The 27,580-nt window shown below is 46.6% G+C and overlaps 1 protein-coding gene across 1 annotated transcript; it reads left to right on the top strand.

Annotated features, from left to right (window-relative positions):
* The first annotated feature begins 6,611 nt into the window (after positions 1–6,611).
* Positions 6,612–26,939, top strand: DLST (dihydrolipoamide S-succinyltransferase). Its single transcript, XM_080808360.1, has 15 exons — positions 6,612–6,734; positions 7,303–7,336; positions 10,016–10,064; positions 13,166–13,221; positions 13,367–13,441; positions 13,895–13,950; positions 14,468–14,579; positions 16,453–16,608; positions 17,075–17,151; positions 18,022–18,119; positions 21,517–21,647; positions 22,981–23,054; positions 23,345–23,428; positions 23,857–24,024; positions 25,413–26,939. Exons 1-15 carry the CDS (start codon positions 6,672–6,674, stop codon positions 25,545–25,547), a joined length of 1,368 nt encoding a protein of 455 aa, XP_080664486.1. The 5' UTR covers positions 6,612–6,671; the 3' UTR covers positions 25,548–26,939.
* The last annotated feature ends 641 nt before the right edge of the window (positions 26,940–27,580 follow it).

Here is a 27,580-nt window from a genome sequence, read left to right as displayed (position 1 = left end):
CTTTAAAAAAATAAAAAAATAAAAAATAAAAAGACTGGTGTGAGAATGTGATGAAAGAAGAGTTTAGAAAGTGTTCTGGAGAGGCAGCTACGGTGGAGTGAGGTGTTCAGAGCAAAAAGTGCCGCTGTCTGTGATTTGCTTGACAATATTTCAGCCAATAAAAACAGATGAAGCAAATAGGGCACCAACCCCGATGACATGTAGGGGGTGGGCCTTGCGATGCTAGCCTCTCCACCTTTCTGCATTCTTGAACATTTTTATAATAAACATTCCATCATTAAAAAAAAAAAAAAGTGCTCATTCAAGGTCAATGGAAGTGATGGTGTTACTCACAGAGAAGATGCCGTCAGGGAGATCCAAGTCCTGGGCTCTGCACAGGTGGGGTCTGCTATCCCGGAAGATGAGGCAGCCCACTCTTCACCAGCCTTTGGCACAAAGAAGCATGGTCAGGAAGTGATTTTGGCTTCCTCCCCAAGCAGGCCCGGTGCCTGTGGCTGAGTGAGGGAAGCCTCCAGCCCGCCCCTTCTCAGTGCAAGGCACCTTCTGACAGACCCAGCCCTGCCGGCTGCAGAGGGGACAGTGGGGGCTGCCTCGCCCAGCCAACCGGTGTGGGGGGGCTTATGAATATGCAGATAGAGGCCAGAGCTGGTTGGCTGCCACCCCCCACCATCTCCCACGCCTGCCCCCACTCAGATGCCCAGAAAAGCCTGCTGAGAGAAGACCTTCCTGAAATGCCATCTCTTCTTGCCTAAGGACGTATGGAGTCCCTTCAAAATATGGGGACTGAATTACCGGGCTCCTCCCATGGTACTGGCCTCCGGGGGGAGCTCCTGTCCTCTGCTTCCAAATGCCCAACTAGGCTGCTCCAAAGTGAACCCCTTTCTCCTTGGGTCTCAAGCAACCTGAGGATACCAAAACCAGCTCAGCGCCAGAATATGGCATCTCGGCTGTGCAGGAAGGAGGGGCTGTGTGGCTTGCCCTTCTAGCAGAGGTCTAAACACTACTGGGGTGGCTGTTTGCTGGGGCCAGAACCCTCCTGGCTGGCAGAGCTGGGGAGAACTCACCTGCCAAGTCCACCTGCCCCACTTGAATTTTGCCATCTTTTCATCCTTCAGTTTGGGAAGTGGAGTGTGTGTTGTGATATACAGCAGTGAAAATCAATGCACCACAGCTCAGCTCAACATGGGGGAACCCTCAAAACAGGACACTGAGTGAAAGAAGTTAAATCAGAGAATGATACTGGCACTGTGATTCCATTTATATTACATTTAAAAATGGGCCCAGCAACATCTAGATTTTCACGGAGTATATTCATCCATCCATCATCTTTAATTACAACTGAATGGAGAAATGGACAGATAGATGGAATCTAGGTATCGTGAGTAATACAAAATGAATATAGGATACAGTCTCTATTTTAAGGAGTCCAGAGGCAGAAACATAGGCTACTGCCCAGCCATTTACCATCTGGTCAATAACATTCAAAAATATATAAACAAGGATATGAGCATATAGTTTAGGCCACACATATGAATATGGGGGACTTCAGGTAAAAAATGCTGAGTATATTATCTAAGGGGTGCTGCCCACTCTGTTGTGTTTTTCATTAACTGAGCCATTTATCCTTTCTAGAAACAACATTTTTTCTTATATAATTTGAAAGTAAATACATCTTTTCCTCCATTTAAAAAAATACATAAAACAAGTCTATAGTTTAGGACACACATGTATAGAAGCTACAGTGAAAGGGAGGGAATTGGTTTCCATATAGTTGGTCCTAGCAGAGGTTAACTCTAGGAGGACTAGCAAGGAGGACCACATAGAGCTTTTCCATTTTAAGCTGGATGGTGAGTATGAGTATTCTTTTTACTATTTTTATTTAAAACATACACATATATTTATATACCCTTCTGATATACATATATTTATGAATATATATGAATATATATATATGATTTTATTTATTTACTTGAGAGAGAGGACAGAGGGAGAGGAGGCAGTAGACTCCCTGCTGAGCAAGTAGCCCACCATTGGCTCAATCCCAGGACCCTGGGATCATAACCTGAGCCAAAGGCAGATGCTCAACCCCCTGAGCCATCCAGGTGCCCATGATTATATATTTTATAACAAAAAATGTTTTTTAAAAAAGTTCCCTTTTGACAGGGCACCTGGGTGGCTCAGGTGGTTAAGAGTCTGCCTTCACATCAGGGAAATACAAATCAAAACCACAATGAGATACCACCTCACACCAGTCAGAATGGCTAAAATTAACAAGTCAGGAAATGACAGATGCTGACGAGGATGTGGGGAAAGGGGAACCCTCCTACACTGTTGGTGGCAATGCAAGCTGGTGCAGCCACTCTGGAAAACAGCATGGAGGTTCCTCAAAAAGTTGAAAATAGAGCTACCCTATGACCCAGCAATCGCACTACTGGGTATTTACCCCAAAGATACAGATGTAGTGATCCGAAGGGGCACGTGCACCCAAATGCTTACAGCAGCAATGTCCACAATAGCCAAACTATGGAAAGAATCTAGATATGTATATGTATATGGTACATTATATATCTAGGTATGTGTATACAATGGAATACTATGCAGCCATCAAAAGAAATGAAATCTTGCCATTTGTGACAACGTGGATGGAACTAGAGGGTATTATGCTGAGCAAAATAAGTCAATCAGAGAAAGACAATTATCATAAGATCTCCCTGATATGAGGAAGTTGAGAGGCAATGCGGGGGGTTTGGGGGATAGGAAAGGAATAAATGAAACAAATGGGCTCAGGAGGGAGACAAACCATAAGAGACTCTTAATCTCACAAAACTGAGGGTTTCTGGGGGTAGGGGGGTTGGGGGAGGGTGGTGGGGTTATGGGCATTGGGGAAGATATGTGCTATGGTAGGTGCTGTGAAGTGTGTAAAACTGGCGATTCACAGACCTGTACCCCTGAGGCTAATAACACATTATATGTTAATAAAAAAATTAAAAATTAAAAAAAAAGTCTGCCTTCAGCTTGAGTCATGATTCTCTGGGAAGCCCCATGTCCTGCTTCCTGCTCAGTGGGACGTCTGCTTCTCCCTCTGCCCCTCCCTCTCTTCCTCCCACCTTGTGCACATGCACTCGCTTGTTTTTTCTCTCAAATAAATATACAGAATCTTTTAAAAAAATAAAGTAAAATAAAATTCCCTTTTGAAATTAAAAATAAAACATATGATCTGGTAATCACACTACTGGGTATTTACCCAAAGAATACGAAAACACAAATTCAAAAGGATATATGCACGCCTATGTTTGTTGCAGAATTATTTACAAGATCCAAATTATGGAAGCAGCCTAAGTGTCCCTGACAGATGAATGGATAAAGAAGACGTGGTATAGATAGATATAGACACAGACATGCACATACGCTGGAATCTTACTCAGACATTAAAGAGAGTGAAACTTTGCCATTTGCAACAACTGGGTGGATCAAGAGAGTATAATGCTAAGTAAAATAGGCCAGTCAGAGAAAGATAAATACTATATTATTTCACTCACACATGGAATTGAAGAAACAAAACAAACAAAGGAGAGAAAAGTGACAAATCAAAAAACAAACTCTTAGCTACAGAGAACACACTGATGGTCACCCAAGGGGAGGTGGGGTTTGGGTGAGACAGGTGAAGGGGATTAAGGAGTGCATTTATCTTGATGAGCACTGAGTTATATGTGGAATTGTTGAATCATTGTATTTTACCTGAAACTAACGTAACACTGTATGTTAACTATATTGAAATTGGAAAATACTTCTAAAATGTGAAATAAATTCCCTTTGAGCCATAAACACAAGTTCGAGAACTTATATACATAAGTCCTATCGCAATCAATGGTGCTGTGTCCTAGGAACCTCTAAATAAAGAAGAGGGTGAGAGCTCATTGGGTTGCACCTTGGACTCCACGGAAGCTCCTATGCGTCTCAAGGAAATCAATTTCAACCTTTATCCTCTGAAAGAGACTTCTCATGCTACTGTGCGAGTGTGTATATATCTAAAATCGTAACATCTGAGATTAACTTGGGTGATCACCGAAAGTCCAGGAGAAATGCTTTGTCACATCATCCAGGCCCGAGCATCTAAACTTTGGATAATCTCTAAAATTAATCACTTAAAGAGGAAAAAATGAAGTAGCTGTCTAGAAATATTAACAGCAAACCCTTCAAGGGATTCCTGTTTTGGAAACTCTTCAGCTGCATAGAGAGGTCTTATAAGCATGAAGTCTTTAGTCATTCCACTTGTATTTCTTGAGTACCTATGGAGTACCAGGCACTGTGTTCTGGGCAGGGGATTCAGGAAAATAGAGTCATGGTCTCTTTCCTTCTTCTGCTCTACCCAGGAGAGAAGACAGGCAAAAAGCACATTATAAAGCAAAGGAGAGATATGTGCTGTGTAATGTTTTGAAAGCACAGAAAAGGTATCCGTTAACTCTGAGGGAAGGCATTGGGAAGGGATTCAGAAGACTTATGTGTTGATTAGGTGTGCCTAGGCAAATGAGAGGTGAGCTCAGCCCACACAAAGATGGGAAGGAGTGAAATAGCACATGGGAGCGATTGCCGGTAGTGTGGTAGGACTAAAACTCAGCACCTGTGAAAATCAGGGGGTGGATCACAACCTAGCCCAAGGCCAGGTTCTCTGGTGCCGTTCAAATCGAGGAGTTTGGACTTCATCCTACTGATAGGGAGAAGCAGTTGAAAGACGTCAGGCATGAGAGTGACAGATTAGGTTTGTGTTTCAAAGGATCTTTGACACGGATATGGAGGATTGCTTGGAGAAAGCGGTTGTAGAGGCCCAGGTCCCTTTAGGAAGCTTTTAAAATAGTCCAGGTGAAGGATGCTAAGGATGTGATCAGGGGTAGCGGCTGGGTAAGAAAGTCTTCTCTACTTCTAGTTAGGGCTTCTGTCCATCCCTCCAGAATTCCAGTGGAAGTACTTGCAGAGTTTGGATGAGTGAAGGCACCATAAAGGTGCCTGAGGATGAGGTAAGGTGACTCAGCTTAAGAAACCAACATGGTGGGGGCGCCTGGGTGGCTCAGTGGGTTAAAGCCTCTGCCTTCAGCTCAGGTCACGATCCCAGGGTCCTGGGATCAAGCCTTGCAGCATCACATCAGGCTCTCTGCTCAGTAGGGAGCCTGCTTCCGCCCCCCCCCACCCCTCCCGTCCCTGCCTGCCTCTCTGCCTACTTGTGATCTCTCTCTGTCAAATAAATAAATAAAATCTCAAAAAAAACAAAACAAACAAACAAAAATGAGCAGCACCAGTGGCCCATTCATTCTTTTTTTTTTTTTTTTAAGATTTTATTTATTCATTTGAAGGAGAAAGAGAGCACAAGCAGGAGAGGCAGAGGGAGAGGAAGAAGCAGACTCCCTGCTGAGCTGGGAGCCCACGGTGGGGCTCAATCCCAGGACCCCAAGATCATGACTGGAGCTGAAGGCAGACGCTTAACCATCTGAGCCAGCCAGGTGCCCCCATTCATTCAGTCACTCTTAATTCCACCAAAGCTTATAGAAAACCTTCTTTATTAGGAAGGTGAGCTATAGGGACACATGGCTGGCTCAGCTGGTAGAGTATGCAACTCCTGATCTTGGGGTCATGAGTTCCAGCCCCACCTTGGGCACAGAGATTTCTTAAAAATAAAATCTTTAAAAAAAAAAAAAAAGGAAAAAAGGAAGGTGAGCTATAAAGGTGAATATTCAGGGGCCTGGGCATTCAAGGGGAGGGAAAACTAAAAAAGAGGGAGGGGAAGCTATGTGCTTCCACTTTGAAGATACCAGGCAGAATGATTACATACCTACCTACCTATGCCAATCTCTCTTCTAAGTACTGTAAATACAGCCATGAACAAGACAGACAAGGTCCCTAGGAGTTAGCCGTTTATATTCTAGGGATAGAGTGACTAATAAACCGCCTTCAATATACACAGGATGAAAGGGAAACAATTAGCTTGGCTGGAGAGAGTGTGAGTAGGATTAGGGAAGATCAGATGTCCTTTCACAAGTAAGGCTACTTGGCGATCGTCTGGTAAAAAGGCAATGGGAACCCTTCAGAGCTTCCTTTGGGCTGTTTCTTTATTCTGGAGTTAGAGGCAGGGAAGTGACTTTTGTTTTGTTTTGTTTTGTTTTGTTTTATGTAATTGTGGAACCTGAGGCTCAGGGAAGCAACGTCACCTGCCCCAGGCCACCCACGTGTAAGATCAAGCAGGCATGTCTGCCAAGATCCGAGTTCAAAGCCCGTGCCAGCCTTCCTCACTTTTCGGGTAGGCGCGGTGTCCCGGGGTCCCAGAAAGAGACCGGCGCCAAGCTCAGGGCCAGCTCTGCGGAAAGGTGTTGGGGTGGGTGGAACCCTGAGGCGGCCTGGTCTCCGGAGGCTCGTAGGCAGTAGTTAGGCCGGCCGGCAGGCAGTGCAGCGGGCTCGGACAGCGCCCCACCGCTCTGGGCTCTCCGGCGCAGACCGGTGTGCAGAGACGCGGGTCGCTTCGCGCTTCCCTGTCTGTCCTCTTCCCCCCTCCCTCCCCCGGCGTCAGTGGTTCGCTCCGAACATCCCTCCCCGCGCGGCGGGTGCCGCGGCCCGCCCCGCTTCCGGTTGGTGCCGGGCCCTATATCCGGTGTCCGCCCGCCCTCGGCTCCGCCGCCGCCGCGATGCTGTCCCGGTCTCGCTGCGTGTCCCGGGCGTTCAGCCGCTCGCTCTCTGCCTTCCAGAAGGTATTGTCCGGTGGGGCCGGGGCACCGGCGGATGAGAAACTCGCCGGCGGGCAGAGGGGCAGCCTGGGGAGCAGGAGGACGGCGCGCCGGTCAAGCCGGGCACCAAGGGCACCGGGACGCGGAGGCCGCGGGCTGAGTGGCCCGGGGCCGCCGTTGCTCTCGGGGTGGTCTTGCAGAGCCCAGCGGCCCCCCGCCTTCCCGAGGCAGCCGGTGCCCAGTCCCCTGCTGGGCCCCACCCTCCGCGCCCGGGCGGAGGAGCCGCCCAGAGCCGCGCCCGTCCGGACACGAGACTCCGAGTTTGGGAGGCGGCGCCGCCGAGTCCCCCGGCGGGATCGGGGCCCGCCCCCATTCTCCCGTTAGTGGACGTCAGCCCCGATGGGAAGTTGAGGTAGTTTGTCAGGCCCAGGGTGCCGACTGGGACTGAGAGCTCTGGCCGTTGTATTTGCCTTTTGGAGTCACGAGATTCACCTGTCACTAGCACCTCGGCCGCTTTGAATCTCTTCTTAAAAAGCTGTTTCTTCCCTCCTTTCATCATGGGTGACGTCGATAATGTCTTCTTTCTCAACAGGGGAACTGCCCTCTAGGGAGACGTTCCCTGCCTGGTAAGTTGTGCCCTTGCCGTCACCTAACATGCTCTTCTCCTGGGCAGAGCAGTATTTGAAACCGGGGTGCCTTCGTTTCTCCACACGATGTGGAGCGAAACAAAGTGCTATTTAATAACAGCTGTCACTTACTCGCTTGGCACATAGTTACCGAGTTTCTACTGCCTGTCAGGCACTGTGCTAGGCGCTCACGAGGGATACAGCAGTTAACAATTCTTACCTTCCTGGAGCTTAAGGTGTAGCGGGAATGTGTAACTTACTAAGCAAATGAGGGATCATGAATTTTGATTAAGTGCTGAGAAGGAAATAAATGAAGGTGGACAGAAGGGCCCTCTTTCGTAGGGGATGACGTTAAAGCTGCAACCCAGAGGTTGTGACAGAGGCGAGTTCAGTGAAGAGCAGAAAAAGGAAAGGGAATAGCATATACAGAGTCCCTGAAGAAGGGAAGAGCTTGACGGTGTTTTGAAACTGGAAAAAAGGTGATTTAGCCAGAAAATTTTGGTTAAAGGAAGAAATGGCATGAGGTAGAAGATGGTGTAGAGACTATTGGAAGGAATTTAGGTTTTACCCAAATTTTTATATGCCTGACATAAATATTCGTTGGATGAGTCGATCCTATTGTGAGCTTTCTGTGGGCCAAGTATGGTTCTGAGTGCTTTCTGTGCATTTTGCAGTTAATCATCAAGAAACAATAAGAGAGGTGTTCACAGACCTGTACCCCTGAAACAAATAATGCGTTATATGTTTAAAGAAAAAAAAAAGGTATTCTCTGTTTTACAGACGCATGCCCCAAGGCTAAGAAGGGGTAAGTGTCTTGACCAAGGTCACTCAGCCACCTATTGGTCAAGCCAGCTCTACTTGACTCCTCAACCTAAGCTCTTAACCCACCATGTTGTCATTTACTCATGTGCTCAACAGATCATTTGAGTTCTTCCTATGTGCCAGGCACTGTGCTAGGTGACAGGGATACAGTTGGTCTCTACCCTCCAGGATCATAAGGGCTAGCTGGAGAGATAGCAAATAGACATTTATGCACACATAAGGCTACAATTACACTGTGATGACTGTGAGCAAGGAGTGCAGGGTATAATGAAAGGGTGGGATGTAGCCCATCGTGGGAGGGTCAAGAGTGTGGTGAAAATGTCATTAAAGGCCTGCCTGAAAAAGCGATATTTAAGCCAAGTCTTTAAGAATACATAGCCGTTGGCCAAGAGAACAATATTCCAGGCAAAGGGAATTGCTTGTGCAAAGGTTGTCAGGCAGGAAGGGACTTGACCTGTCATAGAAATGGAAAGGAAGTCTGTCTGGCTGGAAAGATAGGAAGGGCTGGACAGTACAGGAATGTGTGAAGTTCTTGGACTTTATTCTAAGAGTCAAGAGAACACAGGCACCTAGCAGAGTGTAAGCTCGTAGTGGACTCTCAATAATAAATATTCTTTTAAACTAGGAATCCTGAAAGTAAACATTTTCTCCATGTATAGACCGGCAGAACAATGGAAAGAACCTTGTACTTGGGGTTTGCATTGTGGCTCAGGGCTTCACCTTGGGCTAGTCCCCTAAACCTCCAGAGGCCCTACTTATGTAAAAAGTGGGAATAATAGCAGATGGTCGTTCTACTTTAGGGAGTTGTGAGACGTGAAAATCAAAATGAGGTCATTATGTGAAAGCTTTTTATAACCTCTAAAGCAGCTATACAAATGAGACTTGCCGTAGGATGAACTCTAAATTGGACTCAGGGTTCCAAAACTCAGGATGGGCTGCTGGCTGTTCTAGCTCAGATACGCTCTGCTCAGGATTTATACTGCAGAAGCACGGACTGCTGGACTTGGAAGTGATTTCCTTGACACTGAAACCCTGGAGATTTGGGGGAGGAGGAGGCAAAAGGGAGAGCTGTTTCTCCTCTCTTGTTTCCTGAGCCCATGGTTTATTTAGAAAGAGTTGTTAATCTGAAAAAAAAAAGAAGACCCCTGAAAGAATGTTTCAGGTGAGGTGGGAGCCCTTGTTAGTTGTGATTAGTTGTCAGTGGGGGGAATGCCGTTATCTGTCATAAAGACATTTGGTGGGGCAGAAAGGGGCTCCCACCTTGCTGAGTTTGACCAGAGTGGAAGACCTCGGAGTTCACAGGAGGGCAATAAACTGAAAGGAGGAACAGTGATTTGCTCAGTAGTGGGGCAGACTGGAGACCCTGGGCTGAGAGTAGTCCCGTCTTTGCTACTAAGGTGTATGCAGTGATACTTCCAGCTCAGTGCATTTTAACTAACCAGGGAAACAGCAACCCAGACCAGACTTGCCCACTGCTTCTCAGATTAGGCTCTGTGTAGTCACAGGATAAGCCACGATAGGTCTTTCTCTAGCTTCAATTCTATTTGAACACTCGGGGGAGTAGGGAGGTTTTATTATGAAAACATGTAGGGATAATGACAGGTTATGAATTTTAAGGTAAGCCCTTAGAATTTCTCCTCCCCCCCCCCTTTTTTTTTCAAAACACATACCCACTCTCAATCCCACATACCTGTTGCTCTCTGCCATTAAGAAGCAGGACTCTGTGGTACGGATTATATTGTTGCCTACATTTGATCTTGCTCTGTGTCAGTTAGGGGGTGAACAGATTTTTTTTCCTATTCCCAGCAGGTATCCTATATAAGAGTTGTTGGTTACAAGTTGTTTTGTTTCTTGCAGGGGTCTCCTTATGTCAGGGACCAGGTTACCCTGACAGCAGGAAGATTGTGTAAGTATCACTGGGGAGCACAGATGTGTGGCCACCGGGTATTTAAGACACCAGTTCTAAATTTGACCACCTGCTTCACTGGCTTCTGGGCCTAGATAATCAAGGTGCTTATGTTGAGTCTGTAGACCTAACCTTGATGTTGATTTATGACATGTGATGTACCTTGAGCTTCAGCCCCATGTCAGGTGGATTGTGCTTCTCCTTGGGTGTTTAGATTGTAATGAAAGTGAAGTTGGAACTCTCTCTTTATGGGAATAGATATAGAAGGTTGCTCTTAAGTATTCTGGTTGGATACAGGTGCAGCTGAAGGGCAGAGGTTAACATTTACTGTGGAGATTTAGAGCATCCTCTTGGTAGCGTAGTTATTCATTTTTAGAAACAGTAAAAGCAAAAGACAGAGTCATTTGAGTCCTGGAACTTTGACTGCATCAGAGGGAATGCTCTTATTGCGTAACAGGGTTTGGAGAAAGGCCACCTGTGTGTGTTTCAGATTAACTTCTGCTTATGAGTGTTGCTTAATGCTGCTTTCCATTCCAAGTATTTTCAGGGTAGCGGTAAAAGGATGCTTTCTAGTTATCTGTTAAACAGTCATTAAGCTGGGTTCTGCAGAGGAGGAACCCTCAAAATGAAGGGTCACCAGTTTAGTTCTTTCACTGTGCATCATGATGGGATTTACCTTTCAGTTAAGAAAATGATGCACTCAGTACTAGAAACATGAATTTCTGAGTTAGGTTTTGGAGGGCAGTTACATTCGTGAGTCTTGAACTGTGCGTATTTTTTGATCCAGCAATTCCATTTCTAAGAATCATCACAGAAGAGCTCCTGGTATGCCCAGATTTCTCTCAAAATGGCCAAATACAGCAGGATTGGTTAAGCTATGTCATGTTAACATGTCCACACTGTGATAAGTGGGGAAACATAGGTTATTAAATAATTCTGTTTTTTACTGTACAGTATAATCATGGGTTTTTTGCTATTTTGAAATATTCTACAAGTGAACCTCTAATACTTTTGTAACTTAAAGATTATTTAGAGCAGGGCGCCTGGGTGGCTCAGTGGGTTGAAACCTCTGCCTTCAGCTCAGGTGATGATCTCAGGGTCCTGGGATCGAGCCCCGCATTGGGCTCTCTGCTCAGCAGGGAGCCTGCTTCCTCCTCTCTCTGCCTGCCTCTCCACCTACTTGTGATCTCCGTCTGTGAAATAAATAAATAAAGTCTATTTTTAAAATGTTAAAAAAAAATTAGAGCAATTTAAAATGTGCTACTCATCTGCAACGTAAAGGAAAATTGAAACAACTACAAATTTTGATGCAATAAACACAACAAATAAGTGTTTAAAAGTAAATTACTTTTTATAAAGGATTTTTATCAGAGAGAGCACAAGCGGGCTGAGGGGCAGGAGTATGAGAGGGACGAGCAAACTCCCCACTGAGCACAGAGCCTGACATGGGGCTGGATCCCAGGATCCTGAGATCATGACCTGAGTCAAAGTCAGACGCTTAACCTACTGAGCCACCGAGGCGCCCCAGTAAATAATTTGTTTAAAAAAAAAAACACCCCACTAAACTTTGTGGGGTGAGATCACCCTAATCTAATAAAGTACCCACTTTATTTTTAAAAAACTCTTTATTATAAAACATTTTGTTTTTTTATGATTCAAAAGTAAAACGAGACTTTACCCTTGTCTTGCAGTGCTCCCCAAGTTCCTCTTCTTAGGGTCAGCCAGAGCTCCAGGTTTTTGAGCGTCCTCACAGAGGAGTCTTTGCAATTGCAAATTACCCATGAGTTCTTGTCCATGAACACTTAACACATGGTTATAAACTTTTTGCAGATCACCTTGTGTTCTGTACTTTAAAAAAAAAAAAAAGTATTTTTCCCTTGATTTTTTTAACTAGATCTTATAGTTATTAAGTTATTTTAACTAGATCTTATAGTTATTAAGATATTAAGATATTACAAAAGTAAAAATATCAAGTGACAACTTAAATCTGTTTTACTTCTGTATTACAAAGGTGCTTGTTATAGAATATTCAGAATCCTGAAGTGTAGAAAGTGAAAGTCCCCGTTGGTCCAGATCACTCTCCCAAAATGTGTATGTATATAACAGATAACCATAGGTACTGTATATATCTACATCTCCCACTCTCCAGAGTTAACCACTGTTAATGGTTTGTGTGTACAAAGTAGTATCATTCTCTAGTTTACATTATTTGAAGTTAGTGTCCTATCAGAAAATACCTTGATCTTTTGAAGTTCCTCTTGAATGAGTCCAGAATGGACCAATGATTGTCTCCTAGCCAGAGAACCAACTAGGAGATAGAGTTTTTTTGGTGCTTCTGCCCTCTCCCAACCCCTGGGCCATGATATCTTGTTTTAATTCTGACTTAACTGTCTCCTCTTGCTGCCTTATCTGATCTCAGTTTGTAATCCTGCAGACAGAAACCTCATTGTTTGTGGCATAATGGCAGGTACTGCAAGGGCACCCAGTTTATTGTCCTGGGATTTTGTCTAGGAAAAAACTTATTCGGGAAACTAATTCCTTATGGTGGGTGTGCAAAGGATGCTTATCTTTTTCTTCACTGAACCAAATGAAAGTCTGTATTTTGTGGGAGCTGACATTTCACCGAGCACAGGGTTCTGGACTCAACCCAAGGCGTTTACTACGTAGGGTACCCGTGTCGTCCAGGCTCTGCTGTAGACCTGCTGAGTCAGTCTCTGGGGATGGGGCCTGGACATGAATGTTTTAAAAAGTCCCTCCAGGGGGGCGCCTGGGTGGCTCAGTGGGTTAAAGCCTCTGCCTTCGGCTCAGGTCATGATCCCAGGGTCCTGGGATCGAGCCCCGAATTGGGCTCCCTGCTCCGTGGAGAGCCTGCTTTCTCCTCCCTCTCTGCCTGCCTCTCTGCCTACTTGTGATCTCTGTCTGTCAAATAAATAAATAAAATCTTTAAAAAAAAAAAAAGTCCCTCCAGGTGATACTCATGGGGACCCCTGGATGAGAATCACTGATTTTAAGAGAAAGTGGTCTATGTGAGTGGTTCTAGACTAGATTGCCCGTGGTTCACCTGCTAAAGGAGTTTCCTTTTTTTATCTTTTTTTCTGTAGTATTAACAACAGTAGTGTCTTCAGTGTTCGCTTCTTCAGAACTACAGCTGTGTGCAGTAAGTACCTACCTTCACTTTCCTGCCTTCGTGGGAGTGGTGTTTTAATGGCAAGAGCAACAACTGACAAGAGTTTAATTAAAAAGGAAAAATATGGACTACATGTGATTTCTACACTACATGTGATTTTTTGCTTTTTTCCCAGAGGATGATGTGATTACAGTCAAAACTCCAGCATTTGCAGAATCTGTCACAGAGGGAGACGTCAGGTGGGAGAAAGGTAAGATTTCAGGGCCTACTTCTTTTTTTTTTTTTTATTTTATTTTATTTATTTATTTGACAGAGAGAGAGAAAGAGAGATCACAAGTAGGCAGAGAGGCAGGCAGAGAGAGAGGGGGAAGCAGGCTCCCCGCTGAGCAGAGAGCCCGATGCGGGGCTCGATCCCAGGACCCTGGGATCATGACCTGAGCCGAAGGCAGAGGCTTTAACCCACCGAGCCACCCAGGTGCCCCTGAGGGCCTACTTCTTAAGTTGAAATATTTGATGAGGTTGTCATCACTGACCTCCCCCTCTCCCTGCCCCAATAAATCGGGTTCCTCCCATTTCTATGCGAAATGTAATTTTTCCTGGCCCTATAGGAAAGGGGTCTTGTAACAACTATCTAAAGGGATTTTGTAGCTACTAGGGTCCCCTGCCCCCCCCCCCCTTTAACAGGTCGTCTTTGTCTTTTCAGCTGTTGGAGACACTGTTGCAGAAGATGAAGTGGTTTGTGAGATTGAAACTGACAAGGTAGGCTTGTCCTGTATCAGTGTAATTTTTCATGGTCTCCCTTTGGTTTTTTAACCTAATTTTAAAAAAGGGGACTTAACTCTTAAAGATAATTTTTAACTTGCTCTAACCTCAGTTGTAAAAGTGCTGGAATAGCTCATTAAAAAGAAAAAGCTTTAAAATTTTAATTTTAGATTGTTCTTAGTATATGTATTATGTACTTCAGTAGCATTAATTTTGTAGCGTGTGTTTGCGTGTGTGCGTACGTGTGTGTGAACTGTTTCAATTGGGTTTTTGTATCTCACTTGGAAATACATTATCTGAACATTGCTTTTAAGGTTTCTGAGGAAGGACAAATGGTGAATCTTCACAATAGCATTGACTCTTCATTACTCTGAGATCGTGGCCTTGGTGTTTCCATAAGCAGAGTCTAGTATATCTGTGTTGTGACTGTTGTGACTCATATTTGAGATTCTAGACAATTTTCTAATGCTGAGTAAAAATTTGGACTCTTTCTCCCTCGGTCCTTGTTTTCCAGACATCTGTGCAGGTTCCATCACCAGCAAATGGCGTGATTGAAGCTCTTTTGGTACCTGATGGGGGAAAAGTAGAAGGAGGCACTCCTCTTTTCACACTCAGGAAAACTGGCGGTAAAGAAGTTCTCCTGGTTGTCAAGGTCTCCAGTGTTCCCCCCTGGAGTTGGGGCTGAGCATAATGTACTAATTCCTTGATACCTCCAAGACTGTTTGGCATTCCAGCTGCTGTTAGTTGAGGGACTAAGACAGGTGATATTTGTGTAGTGGGTACTTTTAAACGCTGAGTTCTAAAAGAAGATGGTATTTAAAAAACAAAACCTCATAGTAACTGTTATTTCCACATATATTTCTTATGCTGGACCTTTTCTTAAAAGTACAATAGAGTGAAGGTTTTAAAGTTAGTGATTTTTTTCTTTCTTTCTTCCCTCCCCTCCTCAGCCCTGGCATCAGAATCAGATGGGAGCTCTAAAAATAACATGCAGGGCACCCGGGTGGCTCCATTGTTATGTGACCAACTCTTGATTTCCACTCAGGTCCTGATTCCAAGGTCCTGAGATCAAGCCCTGCCCTAGGCATGGAGCCTGTTAAGATTCTTTCTTACCCCACCCCCCACCAACCCCCCGTGCATGTATCTCTCTCTCAAATTAAAAAAAAAAAAAAAAAAAGCAAAACCCACAAATGCCTAGACCCCATGGCCCAAGGATTCTAACATATTAAATCTGGGGTTATTTATCATCCTCGTTATCTATTAAAGTTTTTTTGTTTTGTTTTTTTTAAATGCTCTCTAGGTGATACTGATACACAGGGCTGAGCCACTATTCTTGGTTTGTTTTTTTTTTTAAGATTTTATTTGTTCATTTGAGAGAGACAGAGTACAGTCAGGGGAAAGGGCAGAGGGAAAGGGAGAAGCAGACTGCCCGCTGAGCAGGGAGCCCCACAAGGGGCTTCATCCCAGGACCTGGCAGATGCTCAACTGACTGAGCCACCCAGGCGCCCCAAGAGCCACTATTCTAAAAGGAGAAGAAGTAATATTTCATGGTGTTTTTTTCATATCTATTCTCATAACATTTCTGAGCGGAATTGCTCTTTCTCTTGGGAAGAAGTGAGAAATAAGGAAATGAATTTGTATGGGACCTTACAGTCATCCTTACAGTCATCATGAGAGATTAGAAAAGAAAATAACTTTTTCTGATTCTTAGTTAAATGCTGTAACTACTAAAGTCTGTTTTTCTTTCTTTATCGAAATAGTTGAGAGAGAGAGAGAGTAGATTGCATCCTTGAGATTAATCAGGGTAAGCCCAGAAGCCCAGAATGGAAATAGTGTGCAGTAGAAGGCTAGGGAATAGGACCAATTCTTGCATCTTCTGTTCATTCCTTGAAAAGAATGTTCTTGTAATTTAAGCATGAAACCAGGTATGTACAGATGGATAAAATAAAAATATCTAATTTAAAGTTGTGGTTTATGAGCATTATGCTAGATGAAATGCTTTGAACTCTCAAGTCTGAGTGAGCCTTTAATTATTTAAACTTTTATTTTTTAATAGTTAAGAGCATTCTTCCTTACGTGATGTTAAAATGGAAGACAAGACTGTCTGTACTCGCATTACTAGAAATGTGTTGCTTTCATGTATGTGTCTCAACATCTTCAGTTGCCTGGGTTTCTTTTGCGTGGAAGTTTACATTGCCACGGGCTTAGTAGGTGCTTTGAAAGCACTTGCTAGATTTGATCACCAGCCGGTGCTTGTGAAATCAGGAAGGCAGCTGAATGGAGTCAGTTATGTAATGTAGGACCTCTAGGAGGGCCAGGGAGTGCAAGGATAGCGCCTTCTATCATTGTGTGCATTTCATAGTGCCTTGTATATAGCCGGTTAGCATTTGTCAGGTGATTGGAGGTCGAGCTTTTGCTGCTAGCCTTGCTTGGTATCTGTGGTTTGGTCGCTTTTTGTTCCAGACAGTGCCAATGGCCTCTGTGTTTCTTCTTTTCCAGCTGCTCCTGCGAAGGCCAAGCCAGCCGAAGCTCCTGCTGCCGCAGCCCCGAAAGCAGAGCCTCCAGCATCGGCAGCTCCTCCTCCCCCCGCAGCATCCATACCCACTCAGATGCCACCAATGCCCTCGCCCTCACAGCCTCTAGCTAGCAAACCTGGTATGCCTCCACCTCCTGCGTGTCTCCGTGTGGGAGAAGAACATCTCCAGTGCCACGTTCCCTCACTGAGCGGAATCGGAGACTAATCTCGGCTCCGAACAAGCTCCATTGGCTGCTTTGTAGAAGGAACTGTAGACTGTATACCGAAGATGGGTTCAGAGCCCAGCTCTCTGTGTACAGCTCTGGGACTTAGGCTAGTTACGTTGCTTCTCAGCAGATCATTCATTTGTGAAGTGGGAATGGTACTAGTACACCTCACAGTATCTTAAGGATTAAGTGACAGTTCAGTCTGAAAGCACTGGCACTTAGTAAATGTTTCTCTGATTTCCTTTTTTCTTTCTTTCTTTTTTTTTTGTGTGTGCGCAAAAAGATGGTTTTATTAAAGCACAGGGATGGGACCTGTGGGCTGAGAGAGCTGCTGTGTGTCTGATTTTGCTGATGGAGCTGTCCTCCTCTTCGTTTTCAGTGTCTGCAGTGAAACCCACTGCTGCCCCTCCAGTAGCTGAGCCAGGAGCTGGCAAGGGTCTGCGTTCAGAACATCGGGTAAGCCTTTGGGGACCACTTCCAGGAAGAGACAGAGGGGACGGTATTGAGATTAGGGGAGTGTGGCGTTGTGGTGTCTCCCTTTGAATTGCTGGCAGCTCATGGCAGCCGAGTTTAGGAAGTGGCTTGTTCATAGTCCTCTACTTGTCGTATGAGAAGCCTAGAACCTGAAGTCTTCAGAACACCTGCCCAGTGGCTTTTCCCGTGGTGCTGTGCTCCCACTGGTCTGCCTCGCCTGAGTGAGCTGTCCGCAGGGGGTGAGAGCTTAGTAGTGTGCCCCTCCCTCGCACAGTAACACACTGCAGAGAAGTGGTCTTACTGAGCCCTGTTCCTATTCTCCCGGGACACTTCACTGAGGGCTCCGTGGTAGCAGTAGCTGGTAGGGGCACCTGTAAAACCTCAAGGAAGTATATGGTCAAGAGTGTGGGTTCCTCTGCCTAAGAAGACCTCCTAAAAATACTACAGCCTCAAAGTTTGTTGCTGGTGAGTTTCCATCCCACAAGTAGCTGTTCTCATGCAAGTCTTTATCACCAGAAATCTGTAGTGCTGCTTGAGCTGACTAGCCCTACACCACACTATTCCTTTTCAAAAATTGATTCTGATTTTTAAATCAAACCATTTCCTGAATTTCCATTCTTGGTCAAACTCGGGCACCTCTGAGCGAGTAGTTTTTGTCTGGCGTTCCTTGTTCTTGGTGTTCTTGTTCTTGGTGGCGCCAAGGCCACCACGGGAAAGAGAGCCTGGAGCTCTTGTTGTACTTAGGTGTCCTAGTCCTTGACACATCGGTCCTTGCAAGCTGAGTGCCCCCTTGGACTGAGTGGGGGGCTTGATCTGGAGATCCCGGACCGTCAATCCTCCTCCTGCTTCCAGGAGAAAATGAACAGGATGCGGCAGCGCATCGCCCAGCGTCTGAAGGAGGCCCAGAACACGTGTGCCATGCTGACGACTTTCAATGAGATCGACATGAGGTGAGAGCTCTGCGTCTCTTACTCCCCACGCCTTTTTTCTTGAACACTTGAACTTGCCCCAGCCCTTACCTAGTTCTGATTCCAAAACTAACAGCAAGAAGAGGTACTTCTTTGCACTGCTTATTGATTAAAACCCAGCAACCCATTGGGTTCATTCTCTAATTGCCTGTCTCTGTGACTTAAAAAACTTAGCCGTTTATACCTGAATCTTGTGATGGCTGATAAATGAGGCTGGTAATGGTGGTAAACTCTGATGACTAGTGTCGAGTTGCCAAGTAGAGATGGCACAATGGGGCCTACCCTTGGGATGGAGAACCCCGTGACCTCAAACTCAGAGCCAGAGCCCAGTACCCTGCTGCTTTCTCACAGCGACTGCTCCTGATTTGTGTTCCTTAGCCACTTAGATTTGGGGGGTGAATAAGCAGCAGCTTGTCATAGCTTTCGCCTTTCACAGCTGTGATAATGAAATGGAAAGCAAATTGTGTTTTTCAGTAAGAACCTCAGGGTGGATAACCAAAGGGGCAAATTAGTATACCCGTTTCTAGGGTGAGCCGACTTTCGACTCACCCATTTTCTTCAAGGTTTGATGTGTACAAGTGCCAGCACTGTGGGGAAGAGAATGTAGTTAAATTTAGCTTGCGTGTTTGAGCGCGTACTGTATACAGAATGCTATACTCTCTTTGAGGGGCGTGCAGAGATAAGTGAAAAGAATATCACCCTTCTAGAGCTCACCAGATACACAGAGAGTAAGGGGCGTTTGGGTGGTTCATTCGGTTGAGTGACTCTTGATTTTGGCTGAGGTCAGGATCTCGGATCGGCCTGTGTCGGGCTCGGCGGGGAGTCTGCTTGGGATTCTTTCTCTCCCTCTCCAGCTCCCCCTGCACTCTTTCTTTCTAAAATAAATCTTTTAAAAAACAGATGAAGTAAAATCTAGAAAAAGAAGTTTCAGAAGGGTACAAGTATGAAGTGGAGAAAATGAGATCATTTGTTTTTAAGATTTTATTTATTTGACAAACAGAGATCACAAGCAGGCAGAGAGGCAGGCAGAGAGAGAGGGGGAAGTAGGCTCCCCACTGAGCAGAGAGCCCGACACGGGGCTCGATCCCTGGACTCTGAGACCATGACCCGAGCTGAAGGCAGAGTGTTTAACCCACTGAGCCACCCAGGCACCCCAGGAAAGAGATTTTTAATAGACCTTAAGATGGACTAGCATTCTGACACAGGTAGCAATGTGGGGAAGGGTCATTCCAGATGATGTTAATAATATGGAGCTGACCCAGGAAAGTACAGGACACATCTGGGAGCTATCTGCTATGAGGAGTATGTGGGAAAGAATGGGAATAAAGTTGGATCCATACTTCAGAATGTTTTGAATGCCAGTAATAAGAGTTTCTATCTAATTTGGGAGGTAAATCATGAAGTCTTCAGGTCATCCCTTTGCTGCTTTTTCTCAGTGTTTAGTCTGCTCACCTACTTCTCATTAGGGAAATTTGTTTTCTTTTGGAAGGGATCTGAAAAGCCTAGAGAAGGGAATGGTTATGGACAGTATGCTGTGGCATTGTTCACAGAGTAGGGCTCTGCGGCCAGGCTCACTGGACGTCATCCACACTGCCGTGAAGCTTCCTAAAAAGACTGGATGTCATGCAAGCTAAGGGTTTCTGTCCTTGCCCTCTGTAGGGCGTAGGGAAGGACCTTGGCTAATGAATCACAAAGGCTGCAGCTTATGTTTCAGTGCATTAGGGCCAAATTGTACACAAATTGAATTGGGCTTTGAAATTCTACCTAATTCCTTAAGACAAAACATGTAAATATTTGTGGCCTTGGAAGATGCAGTTGGCCCAACAGCTTTGATCGGAAGGTAAGTGCGGTAGCTGGATCTTGTTTCAGCAGCTAATCGAGGTGTCACTTAACGGTGGCCTGGGGTCTCACTGCAGTCGGTAATGTGGTTTACATCGAGTGCCCTTGGGTCTTGTGCTGATCAGCTACCCATAAGGGGCCTTCCTGAGACCTCCTCCTCTGCCCTGTTGTCCCAGGCTTTGCCTCCAAGGGCAGAGCTCTGAAATAGAAACTACTTAATGACCAGACAATAGCATTTGGGCAGGTTTGAGAGCAGAGATGTTTATCACATCTCTTTCCCTCTTCTGCAGCTCTTGTGTCTTGGGAACCAGTAATGTCTTTAGGGTGGTAATCCTAGCACTAAATAAGGTTAGACTCAGGAAAACAAACATTTAAACCTAATCAGTGAACCCCCACCCCCACCCCCCCCCCCCGAAAACTTCCTTTTTCAAAGGCAAACAGTCTGAGGGGGAGTTAAAGTTATACCATCTTCTTTTTCATGCTAATGTCGAATTAGGCCATTATGGGGAGAAAGGGAAAACGGAGCGTTTGGGCCTGAGATAAAGTTAAATTCAATTTCCATCACAGAATGGTATTCCGATAAATACTGAGGTTTCTGCAGCAAAATGATGGGAAAGCCATCTCCCACTAAGTGCGGTACGTATGTGGCACATCTATGGAAAACCAGTCCTCAATGAACAAAGGCTGTTGACATTGCAGAGGCTTCCCAGAAGGCCCAGCTGCTTGTACTTTAAAAGCTCAGGTCCACACATGTCCACTTCCTAAATACCAAGGGAACCACATCCAGTAAACTGATACGAAGGACAAGGGCTGTGTCTTTATTATCTTGATGCCCGGCCTTGGCCATTATGTGTGGCGGGCGTTAGCACCTGTTTGAAGGAGCAAGTATATGGAATTGCTGACTCTGCGGAAATAGGAGGGAGTCTGTTGACTTGGCCATGGGCCTAAAAGAACGCTGGTTCCGTATGTGGTCTGTACCTGACCACACGGAGCCCGAAACACCTGTGGAGTTTTGTCAGGTTTTTGTTTTCATTACTTAGGAAATAGGAAGAATGTCACAAGGAAGTCCTGATCAAGTTTGGAGGGTTTTTTGGGCAGTTCTAACAAGAAATGTAAAGAATATTGTTTATCTTGTAGACTTTGTTTATACTGAAAATAACTTTTCCTCAGAGTAGAGAGCTCATGATTTTAAGGAAGCTGGAAATCACTTTCTTGTCCAGGCCAGGGTGTTAGTGTGCTGCGCGGGCTCTTGTTCACGTTCCCGGTCACTGAGTTCAGTGACTTCGGGAACAGGAGGGAGCCCTGTAGGGGCTCAGCCTACCCTGAAGACTGACTGGACCCAATTCCTTTGATTCCAGGTTTTGTAAAGAAGCGAGGTTATGGTATTGACCTCTCCTGGACTATTTCAAAACTTGAACTTAGGTAGATGGTCCAGAGTAAGGGAAAAATGCTTACCCAATTGTGTACATGGAGTTAGAAACTGGTATGAAAGGCAAAATAAAGGCTTTGTGGTCACTTGTTTTGTAATGTGTTTTTATAGTAACATCCAGGAGATGAGGGCTCGGCACAAAGAAGCTTTTCTGAAGAAACATAACCTCAAACTAGGCTTCATGTCGGCGTTCGTGAAGGCCTCCGCCTTTGCCTTGCAGGAGCAGCCTGTGGTCAACGCAGGTGAGTGTGTGCTGGCCGGACTCGAAGAGGTCCTGGGAGGTGTGTGCTCCCACACACACAGAGACCAAGGCTTTATTTCATACCTGTGAAAACATGAGTGTTTTCGTGTCTTTGTTCAGGTATTTCTTGATTCACCTTCCTGAAATGGTACCATGATTATTTTTTCCCCACTAGCTGGACAGAATAGTTTCTTGTCCGGTTCCTAGCTGGGCAGCTGCTCTGCGGGCAAGCACTCCTGAGCCAGCCCAGCTCTCAGGGCTTCTCCTGTTCCGTCTAGCACCTGCCTTCCCGTGGGCCCCGGGATCTTGGGGCCTTAATTCCCCATTTGGCATAGGCTCCAGGGTGACCTTTGATTTCTGGTCGATGGACCTCCGTGGGAGACCTTGGGCTTGGCCCTCTTTCATGGACTTGGTGCTCGTTTTCCTTACTTTTTGCTCACCTACGTCATTGAAATGTTGACCTTACAAGCCGTTCTCTTTCCTATTGAGACACTTCTCTGTTCCCTGGAAGGTTGGAGAGGGGACAGTGGCACTTTTGCAATCCTGAGCAGTGCCAGCGTCCCTAAAGATCTAGAAATAGAAGCCCTAGTCCCTTTCATTGAGTGGTGCGCTCTAGGTAGGTAGAGGGCTGTCTTTGCTTTGCCCAAATGTGTACCTCTTTGTTTCTTCCGTTTTTCTCATGCTTCCTGACTGGCTCTCCACCCCTTTCTTCTGCCTGCCTGTACATGTAGGCATTTTTGAGTTATTTTGGCCTCTTTCTCACTAATATGCTTTACCTCAGTGGGTTATCTAACAATACAAGAGTCTTTCTGTGGACAAGATTGCCGAGCTCGTATTTTCTCCTGAGCACCAGACCTAGACTTTCTGCTCCTGGTTTGCTGGCTTACACTACCCTGCTTCCTCCGGAGTCTCCGAGAACGAGACTTCCCTCACCTCTTGTGGAGAGTAGGCCGCGGAATGGGCAGCACTACCCCTCCTCCCTTTGCTAATCTGCCTTTTTGGGAGCACTTTTCAAACCTAGCCATTCTTCGTTAAGGGAGGGTTTGGGCGAGCTAGTTAAAGGGAACCCCGTGCGTATCTGTCCTGTGTGAGGCGGTGCCCTGAGCCCTTCTGTGAGAAATGGGTGCTCCTGTGCTCAGCCTCCCTCAGGGTCTTTGGGAGATTCTAGGATTGGTTGGCCCAGGAGTAAGAAGAGTGTGCCACAGGTGATGCGGCGCTTTTCCTGCTGGCCGCTCAGCCCGCACTGTACCAGACACGGGGGATTTTCACTCTGTTGACGCAAGTATTTCCGCATTACTTGGGGCGTTACATGTAACGTGTGTTTTCTCTCACAGTGATTGACGACACAACCAAAGAGGTGGTGTATAGGGATTACATTGACATCAGTGTCGCGGTGGCCACCCCACGGGTACGTTGGGGAAGGAGGTGGGGAGCTCTGGTCTTAGACTCTCCCTTTGCATGAAAAAGCAGACCCCTGGGAGAGAGCATTTCTGCAATCTTGTCTTTTTCAGAAGGGTGTTAATAAAGAGTAACCTGCTTTTGGCCCACCTATCTTAATGTCAAACCTAAATATTTAGACTCTGTTAATCACATTGTCATTAAGATACTCAGTGGGGTGGGGAGAGCATCTGCTGGAATCAAGGGAGTTATAAAGGGTACTGTTCATCTGAACTGAAAACATCTTCTCACTCTCATCAGGGTCTGGTGGTTCCTGTCATCAGGAACGTGGAATCTATGAATTACGCAGATATCGAGCGAACCATCAGTGAACTGGGAGAGAAGGTAAAGTGGAAGGCAGCGTGTGTGTCAGCTGCCGGCAGGTCAGGGACCAGGGCGGGGGCGGCCAGGGAAAGCTGGGTTCACCAGGGGTCAGTGCTCAGGGAACCAGAGCCTCACTGTGCTGGGTAAGGTGTGCAGAACCTGAGACTGGCAGTCACCCCTAGGAGCCGAAGTCTAGCTGTCTGGCAGTGCTCGGTCACGGAAGTCACGTGCTCTTGTCATGGAAGACCTTATCAGAGAGGGCCTGCTGGGGAAAGCAAAGGTCCGCAAGGCATCGTGCCTGTCCTCGGGTGGAGGCCTAGCCACAGGTGTCTTAGCTGAACAGTAGCTAGAAATTGGACTGTTGATCTCAGGCAGGAGCCTTCTGGGCTTCTGTAAGTGAAGAAAGCTGGGTTTTACTTATATTTCAATGATTCAATCTCCACTCTTAGGCCCGAAAGAATGAACTTGCCATTGAAGACATGGATGGTGGTACTTTCACCATTAGCAATGGAGGTGTTTTCGGCTCGCTCTTTGGAACACCCATCATCAACCCCCCTCAGTCGGCCATCCTGGGCATGCACGCCATCTTTGATAGGCCAGTGGCTGTGGGAGGCAAGGTAGGAACCATCACTGCTAATGTCCTAGCAGCTAGATGATGAAGAGAGGGAAAGCTAACTAATAATTATGACAATCCACTGTAATTTCAGGCATCAGTTCCATCTCTTAGTTTCTGCTTAATAGCTAAGGCACTGATCTTCACATTGTGGTGTGTGGTTCGGCATCATTTGGGAACTTCTTAGAAAGACAAACTCTTGGACCCTTTCCCAGACCTCATGAAGCAGAAGCTGCAGGTGATTCTGATACAAGTTAAAGTGGGAGACCATGGAGTTGAGGTGACTTGCTCCTTCTTCAGGAGGGGTCCTCAAGCTCCATTCTCGAGGTGCTGTTGGCAGTAGGGACACAGTTGGAAACATGGTCCTTGCCCCTGGGAAACAGGACAGCAGTGAAGATCTATGAGCTCCCGGGTTGTATGAAGGTTTAGGTGTTCCCTTGGGAGTTCGGGCAGTGAAGTCTTAAGCTGGCCCTAGAAAATATGTTGGTAGGAAATTATTTTCTTGGACTCTTGTGTTTAGAACCTTTTTGGGTCACTAGGGCTTGTGAATCCAAAAATCCTAGGTCTTCTCCTCTGAAAATGCTCACACACCTAACTTTGCATACTATTTCAGAGAATTTGAGGATCTCTGGTTACTTTTTACAATTCTAACCCTCAAGAAGAAACTTCAGTCTGCAGAATTGAAGGGAAAACTTTTCCTTTAGACAGCAGGTGAATGAAAGGGCAGAGAATGTTTTTGCTTCCTTTAAGATTTATTTGAGAGAGCATGCACATGAGCATGTGCCCGAGTGGGGGGTGGGGGGGGTCCACTGAACGTGGAGCCTGATTCTCTGGAGCTTGAGCCCAGGACCCTGAGATCACGACCTGAGCCAAAATTGAGAGTTGGACGCTTAACCGACTCAGCACCCAGGTGCCCAGGAATGTTTTTATTTTTTTATTTTTTTTTAAAGATTTTATTTATTTATTTGTCAGAGAGAGTGAGCACAGGCAGACAGAGAGGCAGGCAGAGGCAGAGGGAGAAGCAGGCTCCCCGCTGAGCAAGGAGCCTGATGTGGGACTCGATCCCAGGACGCTGGGATCATGACCTGAGCCGAAGGCAGCCGCTTAACCAACTGAGCCACCCAGGCGTCCACCCAGGAATGTTTTTAAAAGGCATTTGTTGAAGAGTCTTATTTTCTTGGTTAAGTTTTCTTGAGTGGGAGAGCTTTGCACTAAGGGTAAGCCTTGGTCTTTGAAAATGGGAAGGCTCCAGAAGCAACATCAATAGGAAAAGCTCTGAAATTGGAAACTTTTCTATGGGCTATGCTTTCTCTCCACTTTCTCCACTTTCTCTCCACTTCCAATGGGGCTTTCTCTGCTGCAGACAGACCTGCCAACTTCTCCTCTCCATAGGTGGAGGTACGGCCCATGATGTACGTGGCACTGACCTACGATCATCGGCTGATTGACGGCAGAGAGGCAGTAACTTTTCTTCGCAAAATCAAAGCAGCGGTAGAGGATCCCAGAGTCCTCCTACTGGACCTTTAGGAGGAAGCCACGTACCCTACACACCAACGATGCAGGAACTGAGCACCAGTCTTCTCCCTGTCCCCTCATGGGTCCCAGGCTAGCCTGGTGCCAGGCACATGTTGTTGGCCTCCAGCAGGAAACCAGGGCACTACGTAACCAGCAGCCACAGGTCTTTTCTTGGTATTCTGCCAGGCTCTCCCTTCTCTGCACCCTTCTCTTACATTCGAGTATCTTCTTGAGGCTTAAGGGAGGGAGAGCCTTAGTGGATGCTCATTAATCTTCCTGCCTTTCTCCCATTCGTCTTTCGCAAAGATGATTTTGCTTCTCCCCTGGGCCAGTATTCTATAGGGAAACCACTGGGGACCATGTGATCAAGTTTGTATTTTAGAAGTCTGTTCTCCAGAGCCGCCTTGGAGGGTGTGGTGTCTCCCGAGCTCACAGCAGCCTCTGGCCTGGCTGTGCACGTTCTCACGTGATCCCACCTGTGTGGAGGTATTGGCCACAGACCAAGAGGTGCTGCTTGCTGCTTAAATGACACGTTCATTCTCTGCTGCCATGGACTTCAGGATGCCTCTTCTACCTCGTCCAGGAAGCACAGGCCAGGGGATCTGGGGAGGAGGCGGGTAGGTAGTCTGGGGGAGGGGGCCAGAGTCCCCTCCCTGAGGTGGCATGTTGTAGACAAGACAGGAGCAGAGCCCACCCTCTCCGTCAGGGCTCTGTTTCGGCACAGAAACACACAGCCCGTGGTTGTCCCCTTTCCGGGCTGCTTGGAACCATTCTAGCACATTGCTGTCAGAGCAGATTCTAGCACGTCATGGCAGTGGGACAGGGCATGGTCACAAGGGCTGGCACCTGGTGAGATTGGGGTAAGGGGGCTTCCTGTGGACTGGCTCAGATTGATTTGAGCTTTTACTTGCCGTTGGCATCAGCACTTGGACTGAAGGGGCAGCTCTGTTTCTCTGTGCATCGTGGCCCTTGGGGGAGCGGGGTCTCGGGGAGGACGGACTGTGGTGGAAACCAGCCTCAAGATGCTACCACACAGTGGGGAGAACGGGCAGTGTCGCTCAGGGTAGGGTTGCCCCTTGGGACTGGACACAATCATTGGAATTGCTTGGAGCAAGTTTAAATACACACATCTTGTCCTGAAAGCTGCTGGGCTTCATTGCTTCGTATCCAGCTGCATCCAGGCCTGAGGCTGCTGCCCCCGACACCAGGAGCCACTGACTTAGTGCACGTGCCCGTTTGGATCTTGAGCAGAGAAGCAAGGCCTGGAGGGTGGGGTGGGGGGAAGGGTCGGGAGCTGATACTGAGTGCCTGCAGCATCTACTCTGTCTTCACTATTCAGAACTTGTACCTAAAATATTTAAAGAAATTGATTTTAAATGCAAATTAAAGGGCAAATGTTCTCAAAAGGTTCCTGCTTCTGCGTTTCTTTTAGTTCCCACGGTGCACGCCCCCAGTACTGTGACTGTCCCGAGCCTTGGAAGCCACAGCATGTCCCCCGGGTTAGTCCATGAGATGCCAGGCTTCTGGTTACTACTGTGCTAATCTGACAGCAGGTGGAACCCTAGCCGTTCGTGTGCCAGGAACGTGCCTGGCTTCCTTCCGGTAAGCCCCTCCTGCCAGACAGGCCACACTCTTGGAGAGACTTCACAGTGGCTTCGCAAAGGTGTGAACCAGACATCAAGACAAGCATTTTTGTGGGGGCTCGCAGCATTTCTGGGATGGATTGAGGAAGTGGGTGCAACTGAGACAATTCTGCATTTTGGACTTGATTGCCACATATACAAGGGTGCTTGTGGTCAGTGAGCACAGGTGACGACAGTAGGTCACCTCCTGGGAGCAGTGGTCTGGGAGTGTAAGCAGTCAGGGTTGGGAGCTAACCTAGACGGACTGCGGGAGACAGACATACGGCGTCAGCTTAAGCAACGTCCCCACCTGCTGGGCCTGCAGTGATGCCATGTCTAGGTGAGCTGTCATGGGAACGAAGTGGCCTCAGGACAGAACCAGAGTTAATAGGTTGGGGGGGTGGGGTGGGAGATGGGTTCAAC

Source organism: Martes martes, assembly GCF_963455335.1.
Source record: "Martes martes genome assembly, chromosome: 7".
Taxonomy (NCBI): Eukaryota; Metazoa; Chordata; class Mammalia; order Carnivora; family Mustelidae; genus Martes; species Martes martes.
Note: the sequence above shows the minus strand (reverse complement) of the source record. Positions and strands in the feature narration are given on the sequence as shown.